Source organism: Nymphaea colorata, chromosome 3, assembly GCF_008831285.2.
Source record: "Nymphaea colorata isolate Beijing-Zhang1983 chromosome 3, ASM883128v2, whole genome shotgun sequence".
In the NCBI taxonomy this organism is placed as follows: Eukaryota; Viridiplantae; Streptophyta; class Magnoliopsida; order Nymphaeales; family Nymphaeaceae; genus Nymphaea; species Nymphaea colorata.
The window spans coordinates 24,548,105-24,574,678 of NC_045140.1; the positions used below are offsets into that span (position 1 = coordinate 24,548,105).

At 39.7% G+C, this 26,574-nt stretch overlaps 3 protein-coding genes across 7 annotated transcripts; 1 reads left to right on the forward strand and 2 right to left on the reverse strand.

Moving 5' to 3' along the window:
• The first annotated feature begins 353 nt into the window (after window positions 1–353).
• On the forward strand, window positions 354–5,038 carry LOC116250043 (uncharacterized). 5 transcript variants are annotated; one of them, XM_031623375.2, is made up of 7 exons: window positions 354–686; window positions 2,480–2,553; window positions 3,491–3,633; window positions 3,709–3,755; window positions 3,918–4,026; window positions 4,193–4,258; window positions 4,623–5,038. In XM_031623375.2, exons 1-7 carry the CDS (start codon window positions 528–530, stop codon window positions 4,853–4,855), a joined length of 831 nt encoding a protein of 276 aa, XP_031479235.1. In that variant the 5' UTR covers window positions 354–527; the 3' UTR covers window positions 4,856–5,038. The 5 variants fall into 5 exon arrangements, with proteins under 5 accessions (XP_031479235.1, XP_031479233.1, XP_031479237.1 ...); XM_031623373.2 differs by having other exon boundaries at window positions 4,193–4,254; window positions 4,592–5,038; XM_031623377.2 differs by having other exon boundaries at window positions 4,193–4,254; window positions 4,623–4,776.
• A 146-nt stretch (window positions 5,039–5,184) lies between these two features.
• On the reverse strand, window positions 5,185–11,226 carry LOC116250042 (uncharacterized). Its single transcript, XM_031623372.2, has 3 exons — window positions 10,506–11,226; window positions 9,801–9,988; window positions 5,185–6,069 (listed from the first exon to the last, which is right to left on the reverse strand). Exons 1-3 carry the CDS (start codon window positions 11,134–11,136, stop codon window positions 5,377–5,379), a joined length of 1,512 nt encoding a protein of 503 aa, XP_031479232.1. The 5' UTR covers window positions 11,137–11,226; the 3' UTR covers window positions 5,185–5,376.
• Window positions 11,227–21,259: 10,033 nt separating this feature from the next.
• LOC116251347 (U-box domain-containing protein 30-like) lies at window positions 21,260–23,947 on the reverse strand. Its single transcript, XM_031625554.2, has one exon. It carries the CDS (start codon window positions 23,497–23,499, stop codon window positions 22,189–22,191), a length of 1,311 nt encoding a protein of 436 aa, XP_031481414.1. The 5' UTR covers window positions 23,500–23,947; the 3' UTR covers window positions 21,260–22,188.
• Window positions 23,948–26,574: the final 2,627 nt, after the last annotated feature.

Genomic DNA, 26,574 nt, shown 5'->3' on the forward strand with positions numbered 1-26,574 from the left:
AAAAGAAAAATGACAAGCTAAGATCCTTAATTTTATGAATTATAGATTTTAACGTGAATCTTTTGTCATGTCAACAAAAGCATGCTACATTAGATCTATAAATTACACATTTGAATGGTTTCTTTAAAATCCTATACAAATTGATGCTATTGAGTAATATTAGCTTATTCTTGCTAGATGATTTAGTTAGATAGATGTCATAAGTTTTCCAGTTTGTTCATTTTTGTGTCATATATAATTTTTTTAAAAATTTAAAGCTTTTTTTCTCAGTTTAAAATTGAACGGCGAAGATCGAAAATCTATTTTAAAATATGATTTGGGATATTACGGATGCCGGCCAGGAAGGCGCCCAATTACTCCGTCCGTCTCTTTCGCAGCTCCGCTTCTCGCTTCACGACTCGCGCTTCCCTTTTAGCGCCGACCTCCTTATTCGGCGAGGGATTAACCTTCCGTGCGACGCCGTGCCGGCCTCCGCGCGGGCTGGCGAACCTCACTGAGCCATTTGTCTTGCTGCTATCGCTGGGAAGATGCATGCACTTGGGCCTCCTTCCTTGACGCTTCTCCATCGTTCATGGCGTCACCGTATCGCGTGGATTAATGCCAAGGCCTTCGCTTCGAGGGCCTCTCCGAACCAGTCCCGCGGTGGCCTTCCCCGTTTCTACTCTGATGTCCTGCCCCCGTCCAAGGTCTGTTCTTCTTTTGCTCTTTGTTTCCGCCATTTGAAAGTTAGAGCTAGCTGCGTCGTCGTTGTGCTCTACTTGGGTCTGCGTTCCACAATCTTTCCACGTCCTTCTCCGCCAGAGTTTGGAATCGATAGTCGATGGCATTTTTCTCAAATCATTCCTCCGTTTGGAAAATATGGGTTGATGGTATCTGTTCACGTGATTGGTGAGGCTGCCTCTCCGCAAAAATCTTGGCGATACAGTGCTTCGTCTGGAAGGAGGAAGGGAAGAAGCAGAGTAGCTTGTCGGAACCATCATTGTTGTAAAAGAGGTGAGGGGATTTAGGGAGAATGTGAGTGAATGTTGAAGAGATTAGCGTAGTAGGAGCAAAGTATACCAACAAGGTCTAGGGCCTTTATTACGATGACATGTGAGACGTGAGTTGCTAACTTGGTTCGATGGTCTAGAGGACTTTGTCATCTAGCAATATATTGATTCCGTTGGATCTGAATATGGTGAAAAACTATGAACATTGCTGAGCTTGGTACAGAGCAGAAAAATTTTGAGGTAGGCGTGATTGGAGTAGTAATCTGGATTAGGATCTTGTTGTGCTTTCGTGAATCATGAAGAATTCTGCCCAGTCATCCTTGTACCTAGTATTGTTGGCAGCTTGATTGTTATAAAAATCCACAGTTAAGGGTTGCTATCTTTGCACTACTTCCATGGGTTACTCATGGTATGCATTATTTGATCAGCCCCATGCGTGGTCACCTACTTGGTTTCACCTGCTCCCATAGGTTTAGCTGAGCAGATTATAAGGCACTTCCAGTTGCTTTTAGCAAGTAGATCTCCAGATGAACATGTAACCATGCTAATGTCTTCGATTGGACATCCAGGTAGGATGTACATCTAATATTGGGTGAGATGATCTATTTGGAGATGGAAGGCACCGTAATAAACGACCTACTTGGAGATTAATCTTTTCAAGCGAATTTTCAAAGAAAATGTCCATAAAAACACACTCAAGTTTTGATGGAATAACAAAACTTAATTAACTGCCTATATAACACAGGACACAGGTGTTCAAATGAAAGAAATCCTAAGTTAAGTGTCTTTTTGTTTATCACCAAACATGAGTGAGTTATTCTAAAATGTTCATTTGCAAACTGAGAAAGTGATCCATATAGGGAAGTATTCTCGAAGAAACTCACGTTGAAGGTGCTAGACTTGCGAATAACGGTTTTCTTACATTTGACAATTGCACATTTGAAAGTGAGTCGGATGGAGCAGAAAGAGATTCTTTGTAATTTTTCTTTTACTGACCCTAAACGGTACATATTAGCGGTCAAAACCAAGATCCAGACAAAAACCTTCCCCTTCACACAACTATCTTGTGCGATTTTCCTTTTCAATGAGATGCTTAAAGCCTCAATTTCTCAAAACCTGGGGCGGAAAGAAACCCAAGCTTGGTGGCACTCAAACAGATCAGTCACATAATTTGTGACTTGATCAGTTTAATACTGGAAATGAATCGCATAATTTTGTGACTGAACCTGTTTAATACTGAAAATGACCAACCTAGTGTTCCTAAACAATTTTTACTGTTTTCTATAAGTTGTAGCTTTGGTGTTTTGACAGCCCAACTTTCCGACGAGAAAAAGAAAAGGACTGTTCGGGAATCTTATGCTTATTGATCTTAATCTATATACATATCTGTGTGTGTGTGTGTTAAAAAACATGCTCGCGTGTTGGCGTTTAATTATTTGTAGTGCTATTTTCTGGCAACAATTATCGCAATTCATTTTTACTTCATCTAGGGGAACATTGTTAGAGTGCAAGGTGATGAATTTTGGCATATAACAAGGGTGTTACGCTTGAATGTGCATGACAGGTATGTTAAATAGTTGCTTTTATTGTAATCACTGCATCATATTAGTATACTTGTAAATTGTAATATTTGATTTGAGTTTTGTGTATTTTTTGCGCTCTCTCTCTGCATATACATATATATGTATATATAAATGTGTGTGTGTGTGTGCATGGTTCTTCAATTGTCTTCTCTTACCAAACATGTTCCTGATGATCTTGTTGCATCTAATGAATTGCATAGGACGGCCAGAAGAGTTTACTTCCAGATTGGGCACTTTATTAGGACTTGCATTATTGCATATTTTCATGTGCCCAACACTGTATGGCCTTGTCTGGTCTTGGATGTAAAAGTTTAGAACAAAAAGTTGATGGTAAGTAAAATTATCTTGATGAATGTGTACACCATTACATATCTGTATGTGCTTATTGCTCTATGTGACTAGCTTTGGATATGTGGTGTTGCGTTTACCTAGAAAAGAGTGAAGGAAACTTATGTTTTATGTTATGCTGGTGAATTTCACCTAGAAGATGTATATTATTGTTTGTCATGGTTATTGCTCTCTATGTCCTTTCCAAATCAAAATTTTCTGCTATGGTTTTATTTTATGTCAACCTTGAAATACCTGAAGCATTTCCATGAGATGATTTTGAAGCTTCATATCACAAAAGCACCTTATTTAAAGTGCACATAATTTAGGCAAATATTCCACATTATATTATGTGACATGTGTGTGTGTGTTCCATTGAGATTTGGTCGTCCCGCACTAGTACCTAGTGATTATTTCAAATTAGAGAATGTATGAAAGCGTTCGCCTTTCAATAATTTTGTCTCATACGTGCTGGCTTATGCTATTTTCAAGAAATGCTGCTTTTGATTGATTTCTGGCAGACACAATGGGTGTCATTGAAGGTTGTTTTTTCTTGATTCACAAAACTTTTTGTGTGCGTCTTCTTGGTAGGTTGGAACTCTTCAATGGGACAGGGGAAGTTACCAAAGGTTGTATAGTCAAGATTGACAAAACTGGTCTGGATGTCATGGCTTTGGGTGACCCAGAAGTCTACGTCCCAAAGGGTACTCAGTGGAATGTTTATTCAGCATTTGGTAAGTTCCCCTGCCACCTGACTATTAGGCTCATATGTTTTCTCACAGCTGAAGTTCATAAAATTTTATTTTCAGGTAGTCTAAAGGGTGGTCGGGCAGATTGGCTTATTGAAAAATGTACCGTATGTTCTCCATCTGTTTTACTCAGATGTTTTAATGTTCTGTGGTTTATTTGGCGCATCTAGTTTTCCTATAGTGTTCCTCAACTGTTTGCATTTTCTCTTATACAAACGTGTTGACATTTTTTCAGTGCGTACATTCTAATTTCCATAATGCATTTGCAGGAGCTTGGAGCAAGCAGTGTGACACCATTATTAACAGCAAGATCTCCATCAATTACTGAGAATAGAGCCGACAGATGGGAGCGTGTAACATTAGCTGCAACAAAACAATGTATGTGAAATTTTATCTGTAGAATATGCTTTTATCTCTAAAAAATAAAAAGCAAATGGTCTCCATTTTTCCTGATTACTTTTGTCATTGATGCAAGCAAAATTTTTCATCCTGATGAAGTACTAGTAATAGTAATTCATGAATATTAAGTTTTTTCTCTTTTCAGGTCAAAGGTTGCAAAAGATGGTACTAAATCATCCAACAACGATCCATGACCTTTTGCCTGTTGTAGGTGTTCTCTCTTTTTATGACTCCAGAAGATCCCAGAAAATGATCAAGTCTTGTGCAGTATTTACTTTTGAATAATGGAAGTGTTAGAGAAGGCTGTACAGCAACCAAATCATTTGAAGAGAAAGTTAGACAAGCTTATACTGATCAAGCAATTGGCATTAGTCTCGCCACATGGTGTTCAGTATTATTGGTTGCAAGAGTGGTTGTTTTTTTTTTTGTCATCATTTTTCTCTTCATTGACCTCTTTTAAAGCAGCACTTGTTTTTCTGTTTTTCACACCGCTAATTGTGTTATTGCCAATGTTAACTTCAGTTCCGGACTTCTGGTGATTCAGGTTTCTCAGTCTAACTTATCAATTTTAGCAGAAGCCGAAGCAGTTCCTTTAATGGAAGCACTGTCGGCCATGACAATTGAACAACGTGGGATTCTCATAATTGGACCTGAAGGAGATTTTACACAGGATGAACTAAAGTTATTGACTGAAGCAGGTGTTACACCAGTTGGCCTTGGACCGCTTAGATTGCGAGTCGAGACTGCAACAATATCACTACTCTCTGCCGTTACGTTTTGGGCTGATTCACAAGCCAAGAAGCTGTAAGACGTTGGCAAATCCCTATCTGACATTATTGATTTCACACCTGGTTGGTAGAGCATGTCAATATACAAGCGCACCCCTACTTGCATGTACAACGTCCATGTTTTACCCGAGACTCCTGTACTGCAAGAAATCTTTGTTAAACATAATTTATTATGAGATACTGTCACACTGATGACATCACAATTTGAGCTCCATCCGTGGTTGGGAGAAAATCCACCAAATACATTGCATGAAATATTTAAGCTATACTTCGTAAACTAACAACCATGTGATTCTAGCACCAGTTAATGATGTCTCATTATGAACAGCATGGATATGACGCATGTCACTACGAGAACAAATTCATACAATTAATCATTTAATCCAGCAAGAAACTGTTGTCTTACCAGCATAGCTTACTATAATTATAGTTTCATGATACCTGAGACCTATTTACAGCAATATATGTCCGCAAAAGAGGGAGTCTGAAGAACAAGGCTTGAGGAGCAGATAAAAATACAGATCGTAATTATCCATCAGATTCAAACGGCATCTATGTCATCAATACTGAGCCAGTCATTAGACTCTCTGCTATCTCTGGTCCTGCGTGGCCGATCACCGTCTCTTCTATCCTTACTTGAGAGAGACTTGATATCTGATGGGCGGCTGCTGCCTGTGTCCTCTATCGCGTCATCACTGTGACTTTCACCAAGTTGAACCCATCCTCTGGACCCATCGACCGATGAATCAGAAGCGTCCTTACCTTTGGAACTTGCAGCTAAGCAGCTATTGTCACCGTCCTCCTCCAGGTCGCTAAATGACACATCCTCTTCATTCACAAATGCAGGTGTCACCTGTTCCGCACCACTGATCTCAGCGCTGTCCTCCAACCAATCATCTCCATCTTCCTCAAATTTCTGATTGGACACGGGCACAGCTTGTGTCAGAACATCCTTGTTTAGCGTGAATGACCGTTCATCTATGACCGACTTATCAACAATCTTCAACTCGTCAGCTGTGGACAGCCTTTCGCTTTCGCTATCCATACCCAAACTTTTTGCCAGCTCTGAAGATGCATCTTTGGACAAGGACAACTCACATTCAGGCTTTGAACTGTGGGGCTCCTGGGAGAGCAATTTAGCACTACCCTCCTCAGCATATGGACTCTCTAACCTATTACTACCTGTCCTTGTGCGGCTCTGCATTTCCTGCAACATACTTCTAGCTTGAACAATCTGCACCAGAACAGGTAGGATGCAAGACTTTATCAGTAATTGCTGTTTCGTGCATGTTAACACATATAATGTTACTAAACGTTCAAAATAACCAGGACCAGGACTGGATCATAAGAACATGTAACCTCAGTGGGCTTCAAATTCAATCACCAATGAGCACCAAATGACAATACGCAATAGGTGATACTCGACAAGTACTCAGTCTCTACTATTAAGCAATTGCCCTAGATGGTCTGTGAAGGCATATTGCTTTAGTTTTTGTTGAACTTCGTCCTGCCAACCCATATATGGTCATGGCACACGTGTAATATTCAAGATGGAATCCAACATCATCTGCATGCTACTGAAATAATATTATTTGAATTAACAAAAGTTATCAAGGTGATACAGATCTCTTAGTGATCTCTATGCATACCATGATATTATGATTCATTTTACACGATGAGGCTCACTGCATCCAACAAAATGTTTGGCAGATTTCTGCTAATTATTTAACAATGCATTTACTTGGATAATTTAGGATAAATCAATATTCCTTACTCCTCTCTAAAGTCAACTTATAGTTTTTTAGAATAAATTCCTGCTTTTCTATCTCCCTCTACAATCAAGCTGGTTTTCTGGAACTTCCACATAATAACCAGAAATCAACACAAATTACAGAAACCATGCAATGATATTAACAGAAAATGGACATAGCACATAGCTTTGATTATGAACCTACAAGGATGGATGCTAATCAGAATGCCAACTTGCCCAGTAGGTCTATGCCTTCACGAAATCAGTACTTCATGCTTTCAAAATTTGAATCAGATTCAGACATAAAGCCAAAATATTCACTAGCTTACAAAGGGGGTCAAATCTAAGAATAGTAACTGGTCAACCAAACCAACTGAAACAGGTAGGCAGTACTTGATTAATTCCCAATCTAATGTCATCGCCTAAGAACAGCATGCAAGTCATATGCAAGTCATGAGTTCACAACAATTTATGAAAGACTACTAAAGATAGAAAGTAATTTAAATCAGCGGCAAATGACTCATGAAAATCAAACTAAAAAGGAATCACTGTTCATGCACACAGTATTGAATTTGCAAACTAATGAGGAACAAAGTCCAAGTAAGGATTCCGGCACTGGCTTAGTATCTTTACTGAACGACATACAATTGCATGTAGTGGACAAAACCTGATGTTGAAGGTAACATCACTACATTTTCAGCGAGTGGCACTTATAAGGTTGATCTAATCTTTCATCTAAAAGAAGAGGCCTCACAGGAGTACCAATCAAAGAGGTTACATGAGTATTTCTCTTTGCAAGCAAGAAGAGAACAATGTACAAAAAGGTCATAGAAGAACTAAAGAAGTAACTGACTCTTGTCCCTTCTGAACTAACCAGACAGACATGCCTTGTGGAAATGCCATGACCAAAATAATGGAAACAGCAAGATCAAAGCTTACAACAAAAGAAGAGGAAGGATACATAAAGGGAGAGGAAGAACTGGATCACAGAGCAAGAAATTGAGAATGATAAAACAAGTGTAGCAACTAGTGGTATGGCAAACACAAATCTGATCAAAATGGTCTGCTTACTTTAGGATTTGCCAGATCAAACAAAATGAGCCCAAAATCCAAATACAAAAAGAGTCATCAAAACTCCTACAAACAAAGCAACTGTTGAAACCAGTCCTCAATATGAGTGCGTGTTAGCCTGTATGGACATCATACTGGCCCTTCACCAAAATGATGCAGGGACTAACAAGGGGTCATCCCAATATCAGGCAAAATAGGGCCAATTTGTGTTATATCAGCGAATATCCAATGGCAGAGCCAGAATTTCAAGTTAGGGGCATAGATATGCAAAATTCTAGTTGAGGGAGACAAAAAAAGGCCATCCTTTGCATGTATAACTTGAGATTTTGGCTACTCAAGAGTGAATGTATCCCTCCCTAACTGATTAAAATGAGATTTATCTTATAGTTGTAATGAAATTTAATTGTTTTATAGCCGATATGACCCAATACAGATTACAGACTGATGTTTACCAGTGCTGCTTATAGCTTTTTTAAGGTTTTCATTTTCCAATAAGAGATGGAAACCAATATTTACAACACTGGTTGAAACAATAAGCAAGTCCTCAAGCTCATGTAGAACATACTTCTTGTTTAGCACCAGCACTAAAATTGATATATATTTGCTAGTTGATATTCAAACAAAATAATGGATCTTATATGAAAACGAGCAAGAAAAAATGCAATTGCATGGGAAACATTGAAGGCCCACAGTCCCTTGTCTCGCAAAAAAAAACTTCATAACCTGATCTAACAGAAATTTGTCGGTTTTGCTTTGAAAATTTTCCCTTAAAAGCAAAGGTTAATAAGACAAATTCAAGCATCCAACTGATGATCTGCTGGTAGGATCCACTCATCCGTTTGAGAAGGGAAGCGAGCATGTGATTATCTAACAATGGCTGCTTCCGGTGAATGGTTTTCCCGGACTGAATCAACAACTTTGATGTCAAGAATAACAAGCTTCTGATGAGAAAATAGTAAAAAAAACATTACTCCAGCCAGCAAAAAAACCAAAAAAGAGTGAGATGTTCTGCCTTGATGCCTCCTAGCCACTGTAAAGATCATTCTGGGTAAAGGAAAGCATTCTGGATGAATCAAGAAACACCAAATTTCAATACAGGTTAAGTTTGGACCATCTCCCCTATGAAATTCACTATGCATAATCATCATCATTATCAGTAGGAAATGCAATTAAGATGTCAACACAAATCATGTCCAACAAGCAACAACCAGAGTACTACTAAGAGATGGTCAAGTGAGGTTTGCCCAGTTATAAGTCACACTACCTTCGTGGAGGAATTTCAGGTCTCAGTCCAGGGGGCTATCTCAACTTTAATCATCCAGCACCCAAGAAAAAATGCAATAAAATAAAATAAAATAAAAAAACTCCATTAGCCTAAGAGACACAGCAAGTCATATTAAAACCCATTATTGGCAACCATATATGTGAAAACTTGCAATATCATTGAGTTATTCCTCTTGCTTTTTGGATTTCTGGAGTGCAGCTAAAATAATGCCTTGTCATTGCTTAAACCTCAGCATTTGTCATTATATTGGCAGTCAAGGGTCTAGTGGATTCGTCGTTTTTGTTGTGCAATGAACTCCATGGAACCCGTGGCCATGTGGTGTATCTAGATATTTTTTCTACACAGGAATGGGGAACATTGTATCTCTAAATCTCATGAACATGTGGTTTACATGATGCGTTAATGTTTGGTGATGTCAACTCGAAGTACTAAAAGGATTATACTAGTGAATAAAAAATATGCACAATTTCCAGATATCAGTGGTTGGGTACTCCAAATGCCAGCTAAATCTTCTAGATACTTACTTTCCTGGTACTTCTGGCACTCTAAATTCCAAGACACCAAGCCAACGCCTATTTCATTATTGTACACCATGGACTACACTGCATTGGCCAGCCAATCCCAAAGATGATCTCAACTTCAAAGGATGGTATATAAAATTTAATCCCATGAATAAACATCAAATTAGCATCACTTATGTCATACTAAAGAAAAACTTCCAACAGTCAGATAACAGTACAATGGGTTAAAATGACATCCGTTGGCATGAAACTTCTCTAGACAACGAGCAGTAACTCGACATGGTTAAGATAATATATAGTAAGCATATTTACTGCAGTTCCAAAGATGAACCACATACCTGAGGGGTTGACAATAATTCCGCATCATGCTTACTAAGTCGTGAGTGCAAAAGGACAAAATATATCTTCCAGAAGCATCCTTCACTCATATGTCTTGGGCAAAGTTCAATTCTTAGAGCTGCTAATCTTGGGGCAAGATGCTCAACAGTCAATGCATGATCTCGTTGGGCATCAGACATTTCAAAATCTGGCAAGGAACAGAATTTGAACACAGAAGATTTATCAAAGGATACTTAGACACCATAAGATAGACAGCAGACAAAAGAACCCACAGGCAAACTCGCTAACATTAAAGTGTGAATCGGTATGTCCTGAATTTTTTCAGTAAAATAAGTCTCATCTTTGCTACCAATCATAGAGGAGTTCATAACTAAACAAAAATTTATTTCAGTTACAAACTTCGCAATCAGTTTACAATTAATTATAAAAGAAATCTATTAATCGAAGGAAGTGTTTTATCATTCTTATCAAGACAATGCAGTACACCCCATGGTCCTCTCACTTCTTCACTCGCATATCATGATAGACAAAAGCCTTGCCGAAGAGATAGAGCACAATTCCCCTCAAAACAAAAGCACATTCAATTTCAAATTATAACCAACAGAAATCTATCATTGGAATTTAAAAGGCAAAAAAGAATTATCCGATTAAAGAAACAAAAGAAATGACAAGTTCGGAAAAGGCAATGAAATTGAAATATTTACCGTGAGCATCTTCATCGTCGGCAAACAAAGGGAAATCCAGCCAAGTCTCGGGATGCATCGATATATTCCTCGCGAATGTCAGGACCTCCTCCGTGACCCCAACAGGTGGCGCGCTTAAACCATCCTCAACTTCCTCGACCTCCTCCTCATCCACCGAACCAAAGGGGAGAAAGCTCGAAGCAATCCTCGAAATCTCGCTCACTGCCTTATTACCGGAAAGCATAGAGATGCCCGACTTAAACCTCCCACCGATCTCTGACAAATCGCTGCGAATTCCAGCCACTCGCGGAGAATCCCCGGCAATGGGGTGCGATTTGCCACCACCGATGGCTTCATTGATCAAGGAAGGGGAATCAGGGACTGCAGAAAATGAATTCTGGGGAGCAGCAGAAGAAGGAGAAGAAGGGGTGGGGGAGGAGGGAGAATCGGTAGTAGAGGAGGTAGGGGGAGGAGGAGCGAGGAAGGAGGCGACTCCCCAGAGTTGACGGGTGAAGGATTTGGTGAGTTCGGAGAGGTCTTCCTTGACACCTCTGCTCCGAGGCGACTCGTTTTGGTGATCGTCATCGTCGCCATCGTCGTCCCTCTCATCGTAGTTGAAGGAGCTCGTCAGAGACCTCGCCAGCCATGACATCGTCACCCTCCCTTCCCTCACACAGAGGGGGACACAGAGAAAGAGAGAGAGAGAGAGAGAGAGAGAGAGAGAGAGAGGCTCTTTTGTGACTGTTCCGTCGTCGTTTTCGTGTTTTGTCTTCAGGGGAAGGAGAGGATCGGTACCGATGGGCGGTGAGTAACGGATCGGACCCTCACTAAAATTGAGCGGTTCATACTTAGATCCGTTTAAAGCTACCACGCCCGGCTCCGAATCTTACGAGATATTTTAGAGATAAACCAACAACCGCATCGAATTCGTTTAAAGAAAGATCAAATTCGTTTAAAGAAAGATCAATTCGTTTAAAGAAGGATCAATCATACTTAGTTTTAGTGAAGTGAATACAGATGTCTTTAATATACATTATACAGCACCAAATGGCCATCCACGTGGATATTTCTGGTAAACTATCTAGTACATGACCTAATAAATATTCTGTTTTTGTTTTCTTCCATTGAAAAAGTTGTGGATCTTTATCAGATCAACAACTGGACCAGTGAGCTAGAACACACTTCTTGTATATTAAGCCAGAGCGGTACTTGATTAATATATTTGATTGGTTTCAGAGTTGAAGGCGGCAAACTTCTGGGTTTCAAATAACTAAGACAGTATTACTTGGAGGCAATGGATTCATCCATGATTAACAAATTCAACCCAATATTGGGATTGTCAAAGACATTCATCCTTTTTTAGTTTAGACACAATTGGGAACTCACCATGGTCATCACTTAGCAAAATGGGTTCATCTAATTTGCAAAATACTGGTCCAGTACTCTATCAACTCATTGAGGTACTTGTCATTTTATCGGAAGAACAACAGTTCAGATTGACAGATATTCATCAGGGACTGCCTTGGGACGCTTAAGAAGGAAAAGGTTAATCTGTTCGTATGCATTAGAAATTACATGAATGGTCAGGAGGATATCAAAGAAATTGAATCCCTTTCTGTCAGGGCTTCAACAAACGGAAAACATGGAAATCCATATGATTTGGTAAGGAAAGCGATTCTTCACCTTTGGAACGCAGTTGTCATTACCAACTGGGGAACACTAATGACAAACTTTTGCCATGCCAAGATATGAAGGCGACAACAGCCACTTCAGCATTGATCATCATTCCAATCTTTACGATATAAATAATCAGAAAAAAACATATGAATCCTCAGAACTTTAGGAATTCGGCCCCCTAACTGAGAGGAAGAAAATGAACACGAGGTAGAATCTGCAAAATTAACGTGTCAATAGTATTGAAATAATTGCTAACTTAGCGACGTCGTGAAACTGTATGGATATGTGCAGTTAAAGATACAGCAGTTGCATAATTAATCCAGCAAGATGGCAATGTCTGTCAGAGGTATACCTGCCCTTCTGTAGTCGAATTATGTCTGAGACTCTGAAACTTATTTACAGCCATGATCATGAGAACAGGAAGTCTGTAACATAACTGCTTGCTGTGATACAGATAAACTTTGCTAATAGTTATAGCTTGAGAGAGAATGATGAAAATCAGATTGAGATCGCATCTATCTCGTCAATACTGAGCCAGATTAGATTCCCTGACCTCTCTAGTCTGACGTGAATCACCACTAATTATATCCTTGCTTGAGAGACCCTTGACATTCCTGGAGTTATGAAGGAAGCTTCGGCCTCATATTGGTCATTGGTGGGAAACAGGAGTTAAACTCTAAGAGATCTCATCTCCCATTATTCCTCAGCTCAGTGGCAGAGTGGGTGGCTGTTAACTGATTGGTCGTAGGCCCCACCAAGTCAGTAGAAGGATATGCTTCTTAGCCAGCTTAGGCATAGCTCGAAAAGCATGTGAGATCAATCGGACGTTGAGTCAAGCAGAAAGCAATGCACGTGTAATGTGCAGCGTGGTGGTGCAGCGACGAAGCGTATAAATGCATCATGGTGAACAATCCCTTTGAAAGTGCAAGTCCGTCGTTGGGGAATCAAGTGGGTTTCCCACGCGTAGTATTTGGTGGCACAACGTGCGCGTGGGTTAGGGGCAATTCCTTAGTGGGCGCATATGCTGCGTTCCAGAACCACATAGAGTCACGCGGGAATGAACAAGTAAGTGCTTATCGTCGAGTAGGGCGATGGTTGGCCGCCTTACTTAATGACATATAGTCGTCAATTGGCTTCGGCTGGGAGCTTCCTCCCAAGGGAAGTCTACCCCCACCCAGATTTCGTATGGAAGTAGATAGACACTTGGAGGAATGACAAAGTTCTGACAGGACCTCATGGCCACGGCTTGCCGATGGTCTACAAGGGGATAAACCTGGGTGATGGTGTGCCGAGTGCTTTGTAGTCCTCGTCTAGTCCACAGTCCCAAAAGATTGATAAACCCTTTGGGGAAACCTTCGGCGCCGTGCGGGCCGAACAGCGCATGAAAAAGTCGGCCTGTAACACCCTTTGGCTATTACGAAAAGGTTACTTCTTCCCTGTCTTTGTTTTTATTGCATTTTATCTCATATATGACATTTTGTTTTGTGATATTTGAGAATCATTGTCAATACTGTAGTGTAGATCCTGGCTGTGACTATTTACAGCCAACCAACTAAGAATTCTCAAGTTATATACCAGCAGTGCATCAAAGATACAGTTATCGATTCTTTCAAGTGGCCACAATTACAGCAAGCAAACATAAATTATTGAATGTTAATGTAAATATAGCATCATCACTTGTTCAGTAAGTTGGACCCATCCTCTGGATTCATTAATAGATGAATCAGAAGCATCCTACCTTCAGACTTTGCATGTAAACAGCTACATCAACGTTGTCCTCCAGGTCGCTGAAGCCTGAATGATATATCCTTCTCATTCACCAACCCAGTTGACACCTGTCCCAGACCACTAATGTCAGCACTCTCTTCCAGCCAACATCTCCCTTTTCATCAAAACTCTAAAAAAGGAGACACGCACAGTTTGTGTAAATGCGTCCTTATTTAGCTTGAACGATTTCTTGTCCATGACTGACTTATGAACAGTCTGCTTGGTAGTTGTAGAAATCTTTTGGTTGCAGTATTCATTTTTAAACCTTTTGATCCCTCTGAGGCTGTATTTTCAGATGACGATGAACCAAGTCCAGATTTGGGAGTATGTGCCTCCTGAGAGGGCAATTTAGCACCAACTTCTTGACCATAGGAACTATCAGACCCAACAGCAACCGCCCTTTCTTGTCTCTGCAATTCCTGCAACATGCTTCTAGCTTGGATAATCTGTATGGAAGAGGCGGAAGCAAAAACTGCAAGTAAAATCATGCCATTACCGGGCATGCTAACAAAATTTAACTTGAATGTTGCCAAACAATCAATCTATTCCTGGCCAAGAACAGTAAGTACCAACATTTGAATTACATGGGATTTGAGTGCCAATCAGCATCTTAACTTGTCAACAAATGTTTGTCCATGCACAAGGAGTGTGATAAATATAGGAAATTTGATGATCTACGAGGATCCCTTATGATCTTTTTCATGACATATCTCGTTCTTCGTATTGTTGAGGAGAAATTGTCTCTATGTCTATGAGACTGAGAAGACATCTCGAGAAATTTTGTGATACCATAATGATCCAACAATACAGTTATGTTACAACCTTGATCATTGGGCAAAGAGCTCATTCCTGATATTCAATTTAAAGATCTTAGTTGACATGGAAATTACTAATTTTTGGGATTTTTAACAAAAAAATTTATTAGCAAGATCATGACTTTTATCATTTCATTTGTTAAAACTATAAATTCCTGATTCCTTATTAGTATATAGCATAATGTTAGTTGATAGTGACTCAGTTGTACTGAATGATGGCAACAAAATGGACTTAAACACTGCATATCAGATTATTAAGATGAAAATACTTTTAATTTTTCATGGTTTAATTTGTTAAGAACAAAAAACAATATGCCTCGGTTCAAGGACAAGAATACACATTGGCTGGATGCTGGTGTTTTCAAAAAATATGATTATACACCCATATCTATAGCTTGAAGAAAAGAAATCATAGAAAACTGATAGCTAGATCAGATTTTACACATGACCAACCTATACCATTGGCTCTTGATGACGGTTTTGCCATGCGGCCTTGTCAAGATTCCTACTTGTATCTTCAAGATGGAGGGACTTCACATGTCTAAATTTCAAGGGAATGTGACTCTCACCTTCTATCAATGTCTTGTTTTGTTGACAACGAACTCACGTGCGAAAAGGATTATATCAGACGTGCTTCTAAAGACTAAGAGACCTTTGTGTAGGTCAAGATTTTCAAGATCTCAATGAATGCCGCTTGGACCACTCTACACTGCCAATTAAATTTCCAAATGCTAAACCAGGGGCCCAATGATGTGAAGACCAAGATGATCAATCATCTGTTCTACGTTTACCCACAAAGTATGCCTGATTAACTGTAGACATTTTCTCGTTCCAGAGGTTGGCACAGGAATCTTCCAAATTCTAACGATGACTAAATGAAGGCCCACTTCAATATTATACACTGTGAATCAGCCTAAAGCGTCAAAACTATCCCAAAAAGGTTTCACCTTCAAAGGTTGGCAAGAAGCATAACTTTCCTGTGGGCTAACTCCCTGCATAAAGTACAAGATAAAACTAAAGGCACAAACAGATGGAGTTAGACGATGTCCATCAACACCAAAATTCCTTTAAACAACACGGTGTCAAAATAAGCACCAAGTTGAGTTAACAACAACCAAGTTCAATACACAGTTTCAAAGGTGAAGCACGTACCTGGGGTGTCGACAAGAGTCCTGCATCAGGCTTACTAAGTCGTAACTGCAGAAGGACAAAATAAATCTTCCAGAAACCAAGTTCAATATGTAGTTATATATCACAGTTTCAAAGGTGAAGCACGTACCTGAGGTGAGGTGTCGACAAGAGTCCTGCATCAGGCTTACTAAGTCGCGACTGCAGAAGGACAAAATAAATCTTCCAGAAACATCCTTTTGGACACAATTCAATGCTTAGAGTTGCTAATCTTGGAGCTAGACGTTCAATAGCCAAAGCATGGTCTTGCTGAGCATCAGACATCTCAAAATCTGCTAAACGACATGATTCATAATTCAGGAGGTTCGGGTATCACCGTATCAGATAATATTTTGACACCATCTCAAAGGTTTCAGGCCAAAACAAACACCAATTCAAGCTCAAGAATCATCAACCCAAAGATTAACTTCTTTTGAAGTTATCATGTGTATGATCTTTTGACCTGTGACAAAATGGAGCTACAGATTCAGCAATCGACAAGTTAACCAGAAGCAGTAAATAGTCTAGAGCACCCGCTATTGACACACCTAAGCAGTAAATACTCAACACAGTTTCCTGCATTGAAATTCAAATGGCACAAAGTATCAGACCGAAGGAAAGAAAGAAAAAACAAATCTGTGTTCCGAAAAGGCAATGCCATTAATCTCCTCGCCATCAGCATCTTATCCTTTTTTGCTCATAAATCTACCTTTTAAGCCACACCTTTTCCTCCCCATTAGGTGGGGCAGTGTGGATGTATTTGTTCTAAGTCTCTCTTTCCTTCATGTCGATGCCATTTGCTTACCCAGTTCTTTCTTATGATTTTCTAACTGGTTCCTCATTATTTACTTTGTGATAAGTAGCTCCGCCTTATAATTATAAATCTCCTTTTCCTTCATGTCGATGCCATTTGCTTGCCCAATTCTTTCTTATGATTTTCTAACTGGTTCATTGTTACCCGAATGTTGGTTAACGTAGTAATCTGATTTCCTTATGCGAGTATTTCAACTCTGCATAGTTAGCATTGTTTAAAAGGAGCAGTACTTTTGCTTCGTCAAGTTAAAGGCTGCTTCTTATGAATCGCTACCAGTATAACATTTTTGCCATGAGTGATAGGCTGTGTATGTGAAATTTTTTGCTATTTCTATTGCGCACACAAAGTTTCAAAATCAACAATGTCCTATCATATTAGGACCTGTATTGGCTGATACAGTGTGTAATCACCCTTTCTGAAATGATGCTGGGCCAAATACGTACTGTTTCTTTTGTTCTTTGCACATTTTAAGTGAAAATTGATTGAGACCAACAGACCATCAATTCATACCGATTTATATCAGTTGATGTGGCTCGATTCATTCTGTCATTCAGCAAAACATATACAGCGCAATAAAGTTACTTAGCTATTTTCAGGTACTGATGTCTGGCTTTATTATGCCAATGTTATTTCGGTGAATATTATCAAAAGAAATCATGTCCCTTTTCTGCATCGTGATTTATTTATTTATTTATTTTCATGAGAAAGCTAGAGTTAGAAGATGCTTGCCAGTTTAATACTCCATCAGATCTAACATGAAATTCACCCTACTTTTTCACGCTCTTTTCTCGTTGGTTTAATGCACATTGATTTGTAAGTAAGTTGGGCCTAGAGATTCATCTTATCACTTTTAAAATTCAAACTTGTAACTACATTTTCCAATACTTTGTTTTTTTCCAGTTGTAGCAAAAGAGATAATCGATTATTTCCCAGTTGTAGTTTCATCAAGTTTCTTAGGATATTGAGCGTATTAAGGTGCTTATTTTGTATATGTTTATCATGAACATTTATGGTTTTACATATTTTGATAGAAAAAAACTTGTTAAGACACGAGATGTCTGAGACAGAATAAAAAGCTGGCAATATATTAATGTGCTGATCAAGAAAAGTTACATTTTAATTGCCTCGATAGAAGCTAAGCATTTGTCATTTACTATATATTATCGTCCCTCGGCCAAAAAATGTGTGGCTCCATGGGTGCCTAAAAGATGTTAGAACCAATGTAGTTTATTAGTTATAGTTCACATGCCAATGTTCTTATAAAACTCGATCGTTTCTATAGTTAAATGACCATAATTGCACCAATCCAGGTGCTACATCTTCACTTCAACAAGAATTTTCGGCATATATTCGGCTGAATCTGGCCTGTTATTTTTAGATTTTGATAACTAGCGTGTGTAGATTGGATTCAGATCATCTTCATATAAACAGCTTAAACAGATTCCAGCATGGATCCATATTCTAATCCAGTGAGAAATTCAGTTTTGACATGTAATCACTATGTTTGGGGACAATTTTATTGGATCTGATACGAGAAAGCACATTTTGGGTTTGGGATTCAACTTTAGCTTCTCACAATTAATTTATATTTGGACCAGATGTTAAAATTGTGGATTCAGACTAAAAATATAACTTGATGATCCAGCATGGATCTATCTGCACACCTATCAGCTTGTAGGCGCCAATGATCTGTATCCATGTGCGTATATTTCACTTATGCATGTGCACCCATCATGCACTCTGTTATATTTTGCACTACCGACAGTGCCAACTAATTTTACAATTAAGACCCATATCTGTGACTTCTGCAGTTATACATACACACACACATATATATATATATATATAAAGGGCAAAATCAGTCAAAATGTAAAAGACTTTTTGTAAAACAATTTGAGCAATTGCCCACACTATGCACACACTGCCGGACCTTGAAACCAAGACGGCCTATAGTGATCAATGTATCATGTGAAATAGGACTTTTAAGGCTCTCACAGACCGCTATCCACCTCTAATTTGGACTGTGGACTGAAACTCCACATGCTCTTTTGAGAGGCATTATTGTCTGAAAAATGGAAACAAAAGAGAAAGATGATAAAGAACAACTTAACTTTTAATGTATTCATAAATAATGACTTAGTACATAAGAAATCACATACAATCACTTTAATTCATAAAATTATTCAGAGTCACATGCCTCCTTAATGGGACAAGGCTTGAACATATATGAAAAGGCCATTTATGTTTAATAAGGAAAGATTCACAAACTACCTTTTTAATGCGCCTAAAGGAAAGGAGACGCCTTCAAGAGTCGCGCCTGAAAAAATAAGGACCGTAAAAACTCTTTATTTAGCAACATAGTTTGCTTCTTTTAGAGGTAAAATTGATGTCAGTAAATACATTTTAACGTTTTCATCTAGTACAAGTGTGTTTATGGTTTATTTTACGAACTTAAGAAGATATTTTGTATTTTTCAAATGTTCAAGCCGTTCCTTAAGAATATACTAAAACCAAGCCATTTTTTATAAATTTCTTTTGAAAACAATTTCAGACAGTTTTTGACCAAGTGTCAGAGCTTCACAGATGCAGCAGAAGATGTTTTCCAGATTTCCATCCGAAACCATACTCATGCGGCCAGCTGGGGTGGGAAAAAGAAATCCAGCGCATAAGAATTTTTTAGGCTATAAGTTTGAATGGCAACAGAAACAGTAACCTAATAAGAACTTCCTAGCTAAATGAGTACATTCAGGCATTTAAATTGAATCAAATCGGAACTCGGCATTTGAAATGCATCTCTTCACATAATAATAATTCTTATGATTATTATATGAGAATTAATGCAATAATGCTAATAATGCAGTCAGCCGATGATTGAGTAAAAGAGTATGAAATTTGCTGTGGAGCCAACGAGCCAGCCTACCAGCCTCATGCGGGTCCTCGAGTGGGAGAAAAACCAATAATCAGTGAGAAATGGTATATTCCAAAAGCATCAAGACTAAGAAACAGACAACATTGAAATGAAATGCAGATAATCCATCTTCCATAATTGTCTTTGTCCTTGTATTTACATCATCACTTGGCTAATACTGAAGATCATTATTTCTTTCAAGATGATGCCTTTCTTTTACATGAGGAATAGAATTGAGGTGCTTTGATTTGCCCATCGCCATCCTAGCAAGTCAGATTCTGTTGTGAAATGATAGGACATGAGGAGGGATGAAACCAGGAAGCCATACAGGTTAAAACGCTTTGCAGTTTCAGGTCTCAGGCATCGAAGTTGAGGATTGGAGATGAGAAGAAAAGATGGGAGTTAGCCCATCATTTAACTTTCAATTTTCAACTATGTCTCCACAGGCAATGGATGAAATTCTCAACCATCTGCGCTAGAACTTCAGCTCTGAATTCTGCTCTCTTCTCAGAGCAAAACTGCTGAAGAAGCAAAGAATGAAGCATAGCTCTCGAAGCAAAAGATTTGATGACTATGGAATGCTGAACAAAGATGAAAGAACTTTCAAACATGTGGGGACTAGGTTGTGATGTTATATGCTTTCAACAGGGTCTGGAAAATGAGATAAGTTGCTCCTAAGTAGTGCTATTTAGGCGGCAAAAAAAGACAGAGACTGCCTTGTGAATCCCACATAAGCCAAGCACGAGTAACCTCTGTTTGGTTTGCCTAGTGTAGGATGTTCATCAAGCATTTGCTTTCCAGATATCCATATTATAAACTTTTACACTCTGAGGTTTTCGCAAATGATAGAAAAAAAACTTATTATCAGTTCTAGTTAGCAGGTGATGCTTCCTGGCTTACCAGATTCGGATGCTAAACACAAAAGATCAAAGAAGCTACAAAGCACACGATTCTATTTTTTTTCTCAGATAAAATATACCAAGGTTCAACCTTAACAGGTATGCCATGGACATCTATGATAATAGATTCTCTGTGTAGATAACTTGCAACAAAGAGGTCCAGACATATTTCATTTATCCAGATTAAGGTACGGAACTATTAAGTGAAAAAAAAAAAAAACATTAGCTCTAACAACAAACTCCTTTCAGGAAATAAGACAGAGCATGTTAGGAGCTAAATGACTCGAAGCTTATACCAAGCCTAGCTCTGCTATTTCTCTGGTCTGCTGGCCCTACTTATCAATCTGAAGACAGGCCATGACCACAAGGGTCTGTGCATCTACATCTTCAACTCATCCATAAGCTTCTAAAGTAGGCTGGATTTCTTTGTTTAGACACTTTTTTGGCAACAAGGGAGTGGGAATTGGATGTTGTTAAGAGAGAGTGAGGAAAGATGCAAAATTCTCTGTAGAAAGAGATCCTTGAGAAACACAAGAACAAAAGTAACTTACTTTTGTCACCATGAAGACATTAGAAGCATAAAAATACATAACAATTAAGTCAGTTATAAGGATCGCAATTTCATCCAACTCTTGCATGAATAACAAACTGATACCCTGTAATTTAGCAACAATAACAGTGGCTTGTATCTGGAAAAATAAAGCAAAATTGATGCTGAAAATGTCGCATTGACAAAAGAAATACAAGTAGAAATCTTTCAATTGCAACAAGTTCAGCCAAAAAGCTGAAAAATGGCATCATGAGCAACGAATTTACATCCGAATAGAGTAAAGAAGGTCTGGATTCTCTTACAATCTGTACTATAAAATCGTGGGGAACTTACCCCCCCTTCCCATATTAAACAAAACTAGCATTAACAGCATCACTGGATGAGACAAGCATTTCAACGTACAATAGCAGAGCATGGAGAGGATTATCATCAGGCAGGCGCTCTTCAGCAAAACCTTAGTAACTTGTAGGCGACTGCATGCGATGCCAAACAAGTACCAGCAACTTATTTGAGTGCAAAGCTTCAATGCTCTTCGTAACTTATTTTGAATTATTGCGCAGTCTTCTTCACAGTCTCCCCATTCTTCTAGATGAAGGGTGTGCCCCTCTAATTCCAGTCCATGAAATAATTTACGCGCTGCTTCATGGATCTTCAAAGAAGAAACGCACTCTAATGTGCATTTGCTCATCCCCACCAAGAGGAAACTTTTTCAAGGGCGAAGCAAACAATGAGATCCAGCGATATCTTGTACTGTTCAAAACTTTTCGGCGAGTCGAGCAGTGACTTCAACCCCACATATGGGTTCAGATCATTGTAAAGGGAAATGCCCAAGGATCTTAGCCTCAGAGACACCTTGTGCATAAAAAAACGTAAAAGAAGCACTGCATATAGGCTTGGAATACACAAAGGGAAAGGAGATTACCTCCCAAACAGCAGAAGCATCATAACCTCCATCTTTACAATTATGAGCCTCCCATCTGTTTCTCACTCGCAAGGCATCCACAGATTAAAGCTTCAACCACTAGTACTCTCCACGAATAAGATATTTTCAGCACCCATCTACTGTTTCAACATATGAGATGTACATTACCAAACGGCGCCAAAGACTCACTGCATTGTTCTTGTGAGTTTGCACTTGGAAATGAAAATGGTAGCCGTGTAGTTGAGGCTACATAGCTTCAGAAGCTCAGCGGACCGTTGTTTGAGAGCCGGGTTGCAGCCACTCTGTATTACAAGCAGAAGTTTGGCTGCCAATCCAGCTTCCACAGCAACAGAAGCGCACTCCTCTGGCGCCAGCTTACACACTGCCCACAAGACGGACAGCGCATACTGAGTACAGTTCTCTGAAACTCTCATAATCAGCCTCACCAAGTTGGGTATTGTACAAGGGCAATCCTTGAGAGCCATCCGTCCTTCCGGTATCGTCGAGAGAAGGTCCAAGATGAAGAGGGCATCCTCTAGACAGTCCGCATTCAACTGCGGCATGAGGTCCACCAACTGAGGCACCCCTCCAACGCTGACAACAAAATCCTTCACCTGTTTATAGGAACAAACAGTCCTTAACAGCCGGAGGCCGGCTGCTGTCCCGTTCGGGTTCCGCTTATCCTTCACTAATCTCAGCAAACCCACTAACAAACTGAGGCTTGATACTATTTCCGATCTGAAATCCCTCTCGCCTACCATCAATTCAAAGAGCCTGGTACAATTGATCTTCGTCTCGACCGTTCCTTCATTCAGCATGTCCACCAACAGCGACACCTTGGCGGGCTGCATCAGATTCTGCTTGGCATCCGAATCGAGATCCAAATGGACAAGAATGGCGATTGCCTCTGAGCCAACCGCATGGGAAGTGAAAGGCCCAAGAAGGGAAGCGATCAGACCGATCCCGCCCTGGTCGACAGCCGTCTTCTTCGCGGACGCGTGGGCAGCGACGACCTGATGAAGCTCCTTCAGCGCCTGAACCCTGGCCTGCCCCTTCACCTTCTTGAGGGTGTCCAGGAGCTCGGTAACCCTGCCCTGCACATCCTCAGACCTCTTCTTGTGCTGCTGATACTTTTGAGAGTACCAGCTGTAGATGAGGTGGTAAAGGGTCTTGTTAGGAGTGATGGAATCGTCCCACAGCTCCTGCATGGTGGTTGGGCAAGTGAAGTGCCCCATAGAGAGCCACTTCAAGATGTTGCCTCTCTCATAGGTCTGGCCAGTGCAGAGGGTCACAGGGTCCTGCATAGGCTCCAATGAGATAGGGCAGATGAAAACGGAGGGCACTTCAATGGCCTCAAGCTCCCCAATCATCATCTTCAGATCCAACTTCTCACCTGATGGAATCTCATCCTTGCTGATGACAGTGGCACACTCCAGATCCAGCACATGGGTAAGCTCCCCATCCTTCTTCCAAGAAGGCAAGTGAAACAATGGCATCTTTTCAAACCCCACAATCAGAGGCAACAGAAAACCTGAATCCCTTTCCCCTTTAATCTTGACGGCCCTGATAAACCATGATACCCATCTGCCTCATGGAAAGCAGAAAAGTGCAGGATAACAAGGCATACATAGAGAGGGAAGAGAGGCATTCATTAAACACTCACACTCCCTATGAGAAAACTCACCACCCAATCATCACCTCCATCATTTCTTTCCTGCTAACACCCGAGCTCAAAAGAAGGGTAGCAGTACCTAAAGAAGACCCAGCTTCAGAGCTCCCCCAAAGTGAAGGAGGAGACTCTTAAGATCAACAAGAGCCCAAAAGGATACCAAACCAGCGCCAAAAACAAGTCGCAATTCTTCGTGAGAAAAGCAAACTCCAGCTCCCTCTCTCTCTCTCTCTGCAACTCCTCCGCTCTTTCTCCTTTTCCTTTTATTTCCTGTGTTTTTTTCCTTCTTTGGCTGGAAAAGTTATGGAGTAAAACCGAATAATTTGGCTCGTAAGGACCGGCTACAGCCGGTTGCACGTGTCCCGACTCGCACGTGCAGTCATATCCCCTGTCAAAACCCTCAAAGGCTTCGCTCAGCCTTTGAAGATAAATATCACATAAAACCCTCCCATTCAAACCTAATCCCGTAAGAGCCCACCTCTTCTCACACCAAAAAGCATAAAAAAAAAAAGTTCCTCCCACACACTTCCATGGAGGTGGACTCCTTTTCTTTCCCTACTTTACTTTTTTCTGGGACGTGGAACCACTTGTAACAGTATCTTCTGGCAAAGGAAAATAGTTCGTAACAGTTGTTGAACTGCAAACTTCATGTGAAGCCTGATATGAAACTATAATGTATATATATATATATATTATATACACATATACTTGGCAAGCTTCATGTGATAAGAAATTGTCCATTAGCAGCCCTCATATGAGCCTTAATAAACTAAACTGATGAGATATATTTGTCTAGTAGCCAGCGGATTAAAGAAATAACAATCGCTTGCGTTCTTGTTTTAAAAACGAAAACAAACTGAGGCGGTGCAGTAATTTCGGTTTTTGACGGGGACTCTCGCAATATAATTTTCACGGGTCAAGGCATGGGGGAAAATTGATAATTCCCGGTCTCGAGGAGAGCCACGCTCTCTAAAGATCGGCCGTCGATCTCACCGATCGGACGGCCGAGAATCCATTCGAGACTTGAGTGAAAAGGGAGGGGGCGAGAAAGGCGAGGGGAATCTGAAGGGGCGAAGTGGAATATTTTATTTTATCTTATTTTTCTCGCCTCGATAATTATTTTTATTTTTAAAAAAACCAGGGCACCTTCGTTCTTTTTTTTAAAGTGCCAGCTCAGCCTTTGACCGCCTTGTCCTTTGACTGTACGCATCGTTCTCTCTCTAGTTTCTCTCTCTAAAAAAACTGAACGGACCCCACCTTGGGCTTATCCAACCCCTTCGGTTGACCGCCTGCATGGCCCGTCGTGGCTCGCCCGCCTCCCAATCAGCGTCCGCCACGTGTGCGAATTTAGCGTCCCCGTCATGTGACGCGTCTCGCTTATCAAAAATACCGTCGTTTTAAATTTGCAAACCCCAAAAAAAAAGAAAAAAAAAAAATTCTCCCATTAGTTTTTGAGTCATTGAGAGTCGGAGCGGGGCAGCTTGCCTTGGTCCCAATAATTTAATCCGCTTATGAATTATTTCTTCCCGTGGAGTGTGTCAGTGATTCGCTGTATTTATGGCGACGCTAAATAGATAAAATATCACGATGGTGTACGCGCGTGGTAACGTGCTCGAGCTGTATTTAACTTCCTTAAAGGTCTTTTTCTAAAAACAACCCTATAAAATGTAATTTAAATCTATAAAAAAAAGGTTAAGCTTGGAGTTTGCTGCACTTTTGTGTATGTTTATTTTATGTCTAATAACAGTTCTCGCATGCACATATGGGGAATATAATAGGGAGAAAAGGAGGGTGGATTCGGATCCGGAATCGATGCTAGGTTGGACCGCGATCAATTGACTCGAATTGTTTTTGTTCAGATCTCTGGATCTTGATTGGCTTCACCTTCTTTTCTTTTTTTTTTCCAAGTGGGTTTGGATTTCCCCAAGATGTGGTGAGAAGGAGTAGCCATGCTCCGAAAAAGCTGAGTGACGGTGGAACCTTTGAATGCAACGTCACGAATTCTCCTTCTTTATTCACTTAATTTTGACCGTCGCTCTTTATTCCAAAGTAATGAAATTCTTCGACTTTCAGAAAACAGAGATGTCCAAGAATGAACGTACGTATATCAATATTTATAATATATATATATATATATATATTATAAATAAAAATTTAAAATATATCAAAAAATTCATATATGTAAATAAGATACAAATTATTTGATGTATTAGAAAGCGAGAGATAAAGCGGGGGTTGCGCCAACTTTTCAAAAATGCAAGACTGTTTGGGAACAGGCACCGGGCTGTCAAGTCGATTTGACTCTGCCTCACCCGTGTGTGCTATCACAATGTCTTTTCAAAGTTAGAAAGAGAAAAAGAAAATCAAATTCTAATAAAATTTGGATGCCATTAAAAGAATAAATGTGACCTCACATATTCCTCCCTTTTCATAAAGTTTTGGGTTCCTCATGTTGCAAGAAGAAGAGGCGCTAAAGCAACCAAGCAGTGGAAAAAGAAAGGGGAATGGAGCTTATATTTTTCTTTTCTCTTGGGCTGTGATATTTATTGGCAAAAAGTATTTGGTGCTGTGGGTTTAGCTTCCTTTAAAGCCCTTAACTCGAGTTAATGCGTTTGCTAAACACAGTCGCTTTTCTGTGCTCTAGTAAGTTGACAAGACGCTTTTTCTTTATTATTCTAATCCGTATGCTCGCTTTACTGCTTTGCTCTTCAATGCTTGTGCAAGAAATTCAAAGGCTTTTCAAACCATGGTCAGCCATCAGAGAGGTTGAGTTTAAACTCACATAGTCACAAACAACGTTTTTAAAATTTTAAATTGTGAGGTTTTTATTAGATATAATATTATGAAATTTAAAACAAAAGTCATTTTTAAAAATTTTTAAAAAAATTAAAAATAAAAAAAT

Excerpts from the sequence above, each read along its gene's own strand:
- LOC116250043 (XM_031623373.2), top strand. The coding sequence starts at position 528 with ATGCATGCACTTGGGCCTCCTTCCTTGACGCTTCTCCATCGTTCATGG. Across the intron at positions 687-2,479 it reads ATGTCCTGCCCCCGTCCAAG|GGGAACATTGTTAGAGTGCA; the intron begins GTCTGTTCTTCT and ends TACTTCATCTAG. Across the intron at positions 2,554-3,490 it reads CGCTTGAATGTGCATGACAG|GTTGGAACTCTTCAATGGGA; the intron begins GTATGTTAAATA and ends TCTTCTTGGTAG.
- LOC116250042 (XM_031623372.2), bottom strand. The coding sequence starts at position 11,136 with ATGTCATGGCTGGCGAGGTCTCTGACGAGCTCCTTCAACTACGATGAG. Across the intron at positions 9,989-10,505 it reads CGACGATGAAGATGCTCACG|ATTTTGAAATGTCTGATGCC; the intron begins GTAAATATTTCA and ends GTTCCTTGCCAG. Across the intron at positions 6,070-9,800 it reads AATTATTGTCAACCCCTCAG|ATTGTTCAAGCTAGAAGTAT; the intron begins GTATGTGGTTCA and ends GTTCTGGTGCAG.
- LOC116251347 (XM_031625554.2), bottom strand. The coding sequence starts at position 23,499 with ATGCCATTGTTTCACTTGCCTTCTTGGAAGAAGGATGGGGAGCTTACC.